This window comes from Cyphomyrmex costatus, unplaced genomic scaffold (assembly GCF_001594065.2).
Source record: "Cyphomyrmex costatus isolate MS0001 unplaced genomic scaffold, Ccosl1.0 scaffold143, whole genome shotgun sequence".
In the NCBI taxonomy this organism is placed as follows: Eukaryota; Metazoa; Arthropoda; class Insecta; order Hymenoptera; family Formicidae; genus Cyphomyrmex; species Cyphomyrmex costatus.
In genome coordinates this window covers 555627-566700 of record NW_017275424.1, presented here as the reverse complement: position 1 = coordinate 566700, position 11074 = coordinate 555627, and the positions used below count along the sequence as shown (strand labels likewise).

Genomic DNA, 11074 nt, shown 5'->3' with positions numbered 1-11074 from the left:
TCCTATTCCCACTACCACTCATCATGCCCGAAACCGTTGCGTGAAGCATCGATAGAGAGGAACGCGGCGGTGCAGGGTGGGACAATTAACAACAAGACAATAAAAGCATCTTCTCCAAGGTCTTGCAAAAAGAAAATTCTTTCAAACAGGACTTAAAATTTTTCAAGTACGCGCCTATTACTTCTTGCGACGTAGAACACAGCTTTTCTCATTATAAAAATGTATTGAGCGAAAAACGAAGAGGCTTCAGTTACAACAATTAAAAAATGTACTTTATTGTGTGTTACTTTTATAGATAAAGAAAGTTATTACAAAATGTCGAATAAAGTTATTTTGAAAGTATTCGAAATAATGGGGAAAATTTGGAAATAATACTTTAATGTATCTGCTATATTTTAGTATTTTTCTCGCTTGTATTCTGTTCCTTATTTCGATTAATATCGTTGCCACACCACCGTCGCTCCCCACCATTGATACTACACCGAATGTCGGAACCTTTAGCGACGTGAAAGTGGAGAGAGCTAGCTACGATCAACGCGATTTTAGAACTTTAATCCGGGCTCTAATTATAAGTATACAAGATTCATGTGTATCAATATTTGTATTATAAGTATACAAGGTTCATGTGTATCAATATTGTGTTTATATGCGTATCAATAAAATTAATAAAACATTAATAAAAATGACATTCTCGATAGTGTGTTGAATTTGTCTTGAAAATTTTTACAATAATTATGGAAAAAATTATATGGTGCTATTTAAGAAATTAAAAATGATTCTGATCTTTTTAAAAAAAAAAATTTTTTTTAATTTCCCCCAGTATCTGAGAATGGATTGAAATGGATTAAAACGGATTCAGATTTTCAGAAATACGGATTCATGAATGTTAAAATGAATTCTTTTCAATCCGAATACGTTTTTATTCATTTATAGGAATTGCATGGAGCATATCTGTATACCTTTCAATCTAAAAATATAATATCAGCTTTTTGCGTTTGTGACCACAGTGAATTTTGTACAATTCAAAATTGTGAATAGGAAACGCAGTTTTTTAATCCATTTGCATCTAATATTGAATCCAAAAAAAAGTTTTCACTGTTTAAAATATTCGAATAGACAAAATGTCCAATCCATTTTAATTCATTCTCGGATGCTGGGTTTTTTTATCGCATGTAGCGATCCATATAAAACAGATGAATATTCATCAAAAAATCTTTTTTTTAACCATCGATGTGTTTAAAAAATTGTGCGGATCATTACGCTAAACATCCTGTATACATATACAGAGTGAAATATCTAAAATAGGGTACTTAAATAAACTTGCTTATTTTTGATGACACAAAAAAAAAGTTTTAAATGAAAGTGAAACGGTTTTGAGGGAGACGTGTTTTGGTTACGTTTTTTTTCAAGTGGAGGCGTCAAAAAGGTATGAAAGTCATCTCCACTTTTTTAAATAGAATTTTATATAACAATATAATTCTTTTAATTATAATAGAATTAACGAAAAATAGGCTCCAAAAGAATCCAAATATATAAAAAAAAATTGCCAATATTATTCAAAACCTTAGTTTGGCTCGTATTGGCAATTTTTCTTTATATATTTAAATTTAGTCTTTTAATTATTTTTACGTTAAAAATATTAAGGTAGAGATATTAAAAAATCAATAGTTTATTTATGAGATATTTTATGTTTTATATCAAAATGTCAGAATAAAATGTAAAATATGTCGTAAACTATTGGTTCTTTTATATCTATACCTTATACTTTTATATACAAAATTGTTGAAGAAATCATACATACTATGTAAAAAAAGTTATGTAGTTCCATTTAAAAAAAATGAAGGTGTCTTTATATTTTTTTGGTATCTCTACCTAGACAGAAAATATGACCAAAACACGTCCTCGAAACCGTTCCACTGTCATCTGAAACATTTTTTCGTATCATTAAAAACAAGCAAGTTATTCAGATATCTGATATAAAGATACTGGAAAAAAAAAATATAATTAAAACATGTAACTGATTGTAAACTGGAATACAAAATATATATGTATATGAAATTGTGTAGAGAAAAGAATAATGTGAATGTACGTGTGCGTGTGTGTATATATATAATATATATGACATGTAAAAAAAAGATTGCGACAATAAAAGGGTCTATTCATATGCTCCAACTGCTCCTATCACAGTTCCTACTCATTCTCTCCAACGCGATTGTTAAAGTGAATAAAAGTTATTGTAAGAGCAAAAAATGTATTTTAAAAATACAAAGATACAAAAATTGTACATCTGAAGAGGGCTGAATTATACAGCCGAAACGTATAATGCATGCATAAATTTTGTCATTTGCTAGAGTAAATTTTATAATTTTATTATTGTTTCTTAGCCTCTTTTATTTGAATATATATGATAAAGCGTTTCCTGTTTATTTATCTGACTCCCTACTTGTCCTTTTATATTACACAATTGTATTTTTAAAAAGATAACGTAAATTATTTTTGTCATGCGACATAATTATTTAAAAAAGTATATATACACTCGTGCATACACTGTGTGTAGTGTGTACACTATACATGCATTGAAATCCAAAAGATATAACACATGTACATTGTTCATACAAGTAATTTAGATGAATCATCGAGATGATCAGTTTTTTTCTCCTCCCACGTCTCTTTCACTCTTCTCCTTGGTTTAATCTTCAGTTGAAACCAAGGCAATCACCCTCTATCTTTCACAAAATAATCCAACTTAACACGCGTGCGATGCAATGGGGTCTGAATTCCCTGAAGAGTAGTGAAAAAAATTGTAGAAGCGGAAGAGGGGGGCCTGACTGGCCCGTAGAACATTGATGGAAATGTGGGATTTGGGGGATATGAAGCCTTAAAGGCTTTAGGGGGTCTGGGAGAGGGACCCAATCCTTTCGTTTTTCGACGATTCACAGAGCTATATAACTTCGTCCTTCATGGCCATATACCATATGTGGCTAACCGAACTTGACCTATATATTATTATGCTATTGGCGTACAGATGCAATGCGCGTCGTTTGCGAATATACCCGCAGGGCCTTATCGAGGTTAAGTCTAGTTAAATTTGCCGTCTTAAGTTCTTCCTGCCTGTGACCAACGATTGTGTGCGTGCATGCATACAATTATTCGCAATATTTACATTCCACACAATTCACACATACGGATATGATAACGTAAAACAGTTCGTATCTATAATAACAATAAGTAATGAGATCTAAAGGTATCGATATCATTTAAAATTATTAATAAATTTTAAAATTTATATATGTATATTGATGATTGTCCGAATTAATTATTAAAATTAATTATGATCACTATTCATTGTTCTTCATTTCATTAATTTTTTTGTGCGTGCGTGGATGTAAAATAATTAAAAAAATTCTTTGTTATATTGAAGTACTTGTGATATAAACTCCCTTTCCTTCGCTCAAGGTTCAATTCGAATGCCCTTCGGTCATTCGCCGAATGTTTCATTCTTGACCGGTATTCAAGAAGGCCATTGCAGCTTTGCCACGCATCGAACTTGGCCGCAGCTATAAAACGGATCGCGCACAGAGTGGAAGGTCAGTGAGCGACAAGTACGCTCTCATTCAATTTCTATCTTTATATTCTGTAACCTCTTTTTTAATTGATAAAACGTTAGTGTATTAGAAAGAAGAAAACGACTTAGTAATGATATATATATAATATGTATAATACACACACTCACCCATACATATATATATATATATATATACAATATGATTTTTTGTGTAAAAATACACAAGAAAATAGTTAAAATTTGAAGGAAAAATATAATTATACCAAAGCATCAAAGTTACCAACTATATATTTAGTTGCCTTCTTACAACTCTGAAAGACAGTCGCTCTACTTTGATAAAAATATGGAGTTTCAAGTATCTCAAGATTTAAAGGAGCAGATCAACAATCTATTGCCTTCGCCTCCGCGTATGAAAAAATCTGAAACAAAAGATAGTATTTCCTCTGTAGATAGCGACGTAAGCCTTTCTTTCGATCGAAGAGGATCCAAGAGCGACGAGGCCGATTTGTCAGATTATGATAGCGAGATCAGGCTTGCAAAGAAGAGTGATACTGATCAAGATTCAGGTGCGGATTCTGTAGATGATGTTACATCGAAAGAATTGACAGAGCAAAGACAAGTGAATGTTATTCCGTCGGAATCTTCAATAGAATCAACTGAATTAACGTTCAACAGAACGACCAACGATTTCGTGACACCGAATGATGAATTAGCCGACAAGATATGCGCTCAAGTGGAATACTACTTTTCTGATGATAATATAATAAAGGATGCATTCTTATTGAAACACGTGAAAAGAAACAAAGAAGGCTATGTATCTCTTAAATTGATATCCAGTTTCAAAAAAGTTAAACATCTCAGCAGGGATTGGAGAGTAGTCGGAGCGGCTTTAACGAGATCTAAAAGACTCGAGCTTAATTCACAAGGGACTAAGCTGCGTAGAGTGAATCCTTTACCATATTTTGATCAGACAGCTCCTTCCAGGACCATTTTAGCGACTGGATTACCGATAGAAAAATTAACAATCGAATCTGTCGCTGAGATTTTTAAGCCTTGCGGTGAGATAGCCTTAATAAGAGTGCTTAAACCTGGACGTCCAGTACCTCCCGAGGTAAAACACCTTTTCTCTTTAACAAGACGTACATCCACACACTCGTAAATGCGAATAGCGATAGCAAAACGTTACTCTTTCGAATATGCTCTACAACGCGATATTTGCCCGATTCAGTTTTTCTATTTAGGTTTTAGACGCATTTTTTAATATATAGATTTAAATGCGATTACATTAGATTTAAATCAATAGAAATAATTATATTTTTGGTCAAAATGGATTTTATAATGCTTATTATGGCTGGATCACGATATATAGTATTATTTTAGTTTTGTATTATAAATTAAGCACTAATAAGATTCGTCGGATTTGAAATGTTTAACGCCCCCGAAAAACGGAAGTTCTAGGATCAAACCCTGATTGAAGTAACATCTTTCACAATAAACTATAAGTTTTTAAGATGCCTATTAGTTACATATTTGTTAAAATAGACGATCAATCTACTATAATTTAATTAGTCTGCGATTACGTTTCAAGTTCATTATACACCGGCGTGTAATTTATAAAACTGAAATAATATTTGCAACAAAATTTACATTTACAAGAGAATCTTGCAAAGTGTAAAAAGTTTTAATTTTAATAAAACTTTGTAAAATATATAGATTACGTAGATTACATGAATTTCGAATCAATCTAAAAACGCGGTTTTGAGAAGTGATAAATCATTTCTTATATGTATAAAACGATTTTCAACTTTTATTCAAGATATTAAGAGATGTATTTTGTACAAAAGTTTTGCAATAAAATTATTTATCTACATCAATAATATTTTTAAACAATAATTAGATTTAAAAATTAAAAAATTTTTTTTAAATTATTTTAGTAATGTGGCGATGAATACAGATAATTTTATATTGTAAAAATTAGACTATTAGATTTGTGTTTCAAGACCAACGATTGTTCGGCGCGCAATTTGGGGGGACTACGTATATATGGGTTAATTATTAATTTAATACACACGTCAACCTAAATGAGATGTTATTCTTACTTTGATAAATATTGCGAAAAATATACTATATAATATATAATACTACGTCGACCTACCATCAGAGGTCTACTGATATTTGCAAATTCTCGTAAGTGCTGTTACACGCGTATATCTCCTCATATAGAATCTCGACTGAATAACTCCCAGGCGTCTAAGGTAGGCTTCCACTACAATATCTTACTGATAAGTCCAGTAGTGGAGCCAGGATAAAACGCCAAAATTACGTAATATTCTTCGCAATATATTAGAATAAATTAAAGATTTTAATGAATTTTTATTGTCTCGTAGCCCTGTTTCTCTTTATTAGTTTTATTGTAAAACTTTTATACGTATATACAAAGCATTCATATATTGAATAGTTCTTGAGATATATAATAATATAACGAAAAAAGTTGGAAACCGTTTTACACATAAAGGTGATTTCATTATTATGTTAATTCTTAGAACCATTTTTGGACCGCAATTGATATTTTCTAAATTTATTTATTTATTTACGTAATCTATACGTACGCAAAATTTAATTAAAATCAGAATTTGACACTTCGGAGATTCCCTCGTTAGTATTATTATTAAGTAATATCCGTTTTGATTGAAAACAGGATTACTTCTATTAATTGATTTATTCTCGTGGGTCTAATATTTTGATTTAATTTGCTTTATCGACCTCTGTACGATTTTTTTTCACCGAGTTATTCAACATTGAAGCAAAAAGGGTCATTTTTACTTCAACGTTAAATAACTCGATGAAAAAAATCGTACACAGGTCGATAAAGCAAATTAAAGGTAAAGATTCACTCTTTCGAAAGCTGTAAACCGCATTTGTGCACAATTTTTAATTCGCGTGGTGAACTTCGCAAATTTCGTAAAAAATTTTAAGATCTAATGCATCTTCATTTATGTTTGTGTAACTTTATAAAATATTAGTAATACGGTTTTTTAAAGTATAGGAAAGTAGAGATTTCAAGCTTTAAAATGCTTTCTTAAAAATCTCGAATTTTTGATATTGTTATTTTATCTCGAAATTTGCATATTTTTGCAAGGTGGAACAAGTGATCTTTTAATTTTGTTTAGTAGTGTATAATAATATTTTATATATAACATAAAGATATAGGATGCATAATTTTGAAATATATTAAATCGTTAGCATTACATCCTCTTTTTTATTGTTATATTATACTTTTAATCAGTTTATAGAGAACATATAAGATAAAAACAAGCATACAGCAACATAAATAAGAAGACTACTAATTATTGATACGTAAATTAATGTAATTCATGTAATTCCTAGTAAATTGCAATTTCTTCAATTACTGTCAATAATCCAACAAACCGGAACTTTGCCTCAGTTTAATGATAATAGTTAACGGTAACTTGGGTAATACTTGTTTATCACATTTCGACCTATCAAATTTTCCATTTCCATTCCTTGTCCATAAAATTTTCCATAATTGCACTTTACCGTGACATAATCACGGCATGCGGATTAATACTGTGACATAATGTTCGCACATGTTATAATTAACTTACCGATATATGATATCTCTCCCGTTAACAAGCTATAGTTGATCCGTAAGAGCTAACATACGTAAGGTTTCCGCTGCAATAAGAGATTATTCAGGTGGATCACTCATTACGTCAGCTGTTCTAATCAAGTTATTTTGCATATACATATATATTCAATTTTTTTTACGTTTTTAGGAAACTGCGTCTTTCTTAATTATATTACCACACGCAAAAAAAATAAATTCTTAAAGCAATGCACATATCTATGCTTCAATTTAAGAATATTTTATTCTTAGAATAGCACCAAAAATAAACAATCTCCGATTGAGAATAAATTATTCTTCAAACAAAGTGAAAAATATTCTTAGTTGAAAATAAATTTTACTTTAATTAAAGAATAAAGTGGTATTCATTCAAGATTAAATATGCTTGTATTAACATTAATTTTTTTTCAATGACGCCTTTTGTCAACTTAATAAAAAAAAATTATTTTAATTCAAATACGATAATATCAGGAGACGCGGTAGTGTCTCCGGCCATGTTCAAAAACTACTAGGGTGCGTTCAGAATCGTCCGGATGCACTCAGATGTTGTTTTATCCTTTTGTTGTTCACAATGATAAACAAGGATAACAAGACACTTGGGTGCACTCAGATAATGATTCTAAACGCAGCTCTGCGCATCCTCGGGAACGACTCACCTTATTATTTTCACCATGGCTCTCATAACGTTGTTGTCCGCGAGCGCGCAACAAATGAGCTCTGAATATAAGTTTGCACGAATCAAGCGCACTTTCAAAAATGTAATTTTTAATCAAAGAGTGAATAGCTCTCAAATAATGTGATTGAGCTTGTTAGAACAATATAATGATTTCAGAAATAAGAAAAGACGATTTTAAGAATAAAATGTACTTCATACAAATTTATTTGTTATTGATGCAAGTGAATATTTTTAATTAAAGAGATAGCTTTTTATATTTAAAGAAATCAAATAGCAAGAATATACAGGAATCAGGAAGTCACTTTTTTCTATGTACAGACAATTAGTCGCAGATAATTATATACACAAACCTTATTTTACGTAATTCTCTTAATATTTGATGACAGATATATAATCCATCAATGTTAAAACAGGAAATAAAATGTTGGCAATCGTTACTTAGGTGCGACAGGCAATCGCTAGAAAGCCAGAATGGGCCTCTATCGAGGAATACGCTATGGTCGAATTCACGGACTCAGCTTCTGCGCGAATCGCCATACAAATGTCCTTGGGGGACGTACAAGTATTTGAGTTACGTCACTCAATTGACAAGAAGAAGAAACATCAGCCTACGAAAAAATGTATCCTAAGTAGAACAGCAAGAGAAGATAATCACAATTCATCGAGTTGTCCCAGTGGATCTGAGCCAGAGGATGGAAGAGTAAGGCTTAAGAGAGGTTTTCAAGGATATCCGATGTATCACGTCCATAATACGAATTATCCTTTCCAAGGTATCATGTCGTAAGAAAAAAAAACATATCATTTATATATTATACATATAGAAAATCACTGACCGTTGATTTTAATTTCATTGACTTTGAGTCAATCCTTCTCTTCATTAAATTTTTTTATCATTTCTAACTGATTTGATATTGGATTTCTCTGAGATTAAATTTTAAATAAAAATTTTGCAATTTGAAATCATATAATAGTAAAATGAAATTATTTCCTCCGTTTTCATTCTCTTTTTCTATGACTGTGTTCCATTTAATGCTCACAACTGTCGTGGAATTATTTTGTCTTTATTGTTTATCATAAATATTAAACAAAGAAAAACGATGCTTATGAGCATTGCGAGTGTTGAGTGGAATGCAACTTATACCGTGTGTGTATATAGGTTTGTACGTTGTGAAAGAAACTTAAAAACAGTAGGTGTCTAGATAGATTTTTTTGTTAAAGAAAAGAAAACTGTGATTGATTACAGTTTGGAAAGATACTATTAGCGCTATTTATGTCATTCTATCCTTGTTTTACATATAATAAACAACGAAGATAAAATGATAGAAATAGAGCAATGGTCTAGTTTACATATGTAAACAATATATATATATATATATTGTTCACTTGATACAGGTACTAACTAGTAACCTTCTTGCGTATTAAATTAGGGCCGATTGTTCTATCTTTTGGTAAAGTTTACCTGTTAGGTAAGTAGCAAGATTACCTAATCACATGCGCGGATTGTTAGATTTACCTAACTGGTAAACTTTACCGAAAAATGGAACAATCGGCCCTCTATAATATATTTAAAAAATGATGTATTGAATAGGTACACATGCATCAAAACGGTTAATTAAATACTTCTATATATGTTTAAATCGTATATATCGTACATATCGCCATTTATGGATTATACAATTAGTAGATATAATCCATATCAAGTGCATGATGTAAACTATAGGTCAGTAACGTTTCTTCGAACGTACTATACGTAAGATTTATTTTAAGAATTATAATTTTTACAGTACATTTTTCTGTCTCGATGTTATACAAGTGGATTTAAATTTATCAAAAATTGTAAAATATGTATATGTTATTAAATTTTTCAATCAATGCTACAACAAATCGTACAGAACATTTATCTTATTATAGCAGGATTACCATCATCAGATACGTGCTTATCTCGAAAGCTCTCTTCCTGCTCCATATCCAGTTCCGAGAATGGTTTTCCGAGAATGTTTCGACGTCTATCTTCCTGTTCCGGTTCCAGCTCAGACTCTGGTAGACGTTATTCCACTTGTTCATCTGGTTCCGAAACAGCTTTCTTTTATCCAAGTTATTCAAAAAGTTTTCATCATCATGAAAATCATCGTCACTCTTGCTGTCCTTCCACTGGTTAGTAATAATACATGTATCTCACATACATATTACGATATTGTCATGATGAAATTATCTGTCATACATTCCACAGTATAAACTTATCTACGTATATAATATTATGCAAAATATCACAATATACACTTTTGTTCAAAACGATGCAGTCAATTCATAAATTTATCATGTATCACAGGTCTTCCGATGGAATGCCGAGGAATCTGTTATATCGCAAATCGTCGTGGATCGGCCGATTGTGGACCATTATCAAGAAAGCTTTCAACATATAGTCGCGATTTTGATATGAATATTAGAAGAACATCCTTATGTTCCTCAAATTCAGAACAGAATGTATTCTTTAGATCAAGAAGTAACAACAGCGTCGCGATGACACATGTGCCTGAGAATGTGACAAGAATGCCGTCAGGACCCGATGGTACTCGAGGATTTTTCATTCGTTCGGCAAGAATATCAACATCTTTAGAACCTACTCATTGAACCATATAAAGGGATTCGTCTTTATATACGAAGTCTGAGAGTATACTATAGTACAATGTTTATTGATATTCAACACAGCTGAACAAATCGAGACAGCAATACATTCAACATCTTTTATGACAGTTTACCATATTCTCAAGAAAGTACAATTATACCAATTAGTATCGATTAAAATTATTGAACTGGCATCAAAACTATATATGTATGTATATATTACTGATAATTTTAGTTCTTTTATGGTCTATAACATTAATTCTCGGCCCCTACATTAAATCGACTACTTATTCAAATTTGAATCTTTCCCTCGCTATAGTCGTTTTGAAGCGTCTTTAAGCTTTAAAATAAGGTATAATAAATGTCAGCGCTGCGAATCTATCTTCAAAAAATAGTAGTGAAAACTATCCAGTATCCGGAAAGAAATTGAAACAGATTCATTTGATCATTGCTGAATCCATATTCTTGATTTTTTAATCCATTTCGATCCATTCAATGTTTGAATCTATTTTAATCCATGACTTGGAATTGAAACTACCCTAGACAGCATGCTTGTCAGAAT

At 31.1% G+C, this 11074-nt stretch overlaps 1 protein-coding gene across 1 annotated transcript; it reads left to right on the top strand.

The window, feature by feature from the left end:
* Window positions 1-3908: 3908 nt before the first annotated feature.
* Window positions 3909-10645, top strand: Achl (La ribonucleoprotein translational regulator Achilles). Its single transcript, XM_018551692.1, has 4 exons — window positions 3909-4676; window positions 8330-8657; window positions 9817-10041; window positions 10217-10645. Exons 1-4 carry the CDS (start codon window positions 3909-3911, stop codon window positions 10516-10518), a joined length of 1623 nt encoding a protein of 540 aa, XP_018407194.1. The 3' UTR covers window positions 10519-10645.
* The last annotated feature ends 429 nt before the right edge of the window (window positions 10646-11074 follow it).

What these genes read in the sequence shown, in the direction of transcription:
- Achl (XM_018551692.1), top strand. Translation starts at nt 3,909, where the DNA reads ATGGAGTTTCAAGTATCTCAAGATTTAAAGGAGCAGATCAACAATCTA. An exon ending in GACGTCCAGTACCTCCCGAG is followed by an intron (nt 4,677 to 8,329) that starts GTAAAACACCTT and finishes ATCGTTACTTAG; the next exon opens with GTGCGACAGGCAATCGCTAG. An exon ending in CTCTTGCTGTCCTTCCACTG is followed by an intron (nt 10,042 to 10,216) that starts GTTAGTAATAAT and finishes CATGTATCACAG; the next exon opens with GTCTTCCGATGGAATGCCGA.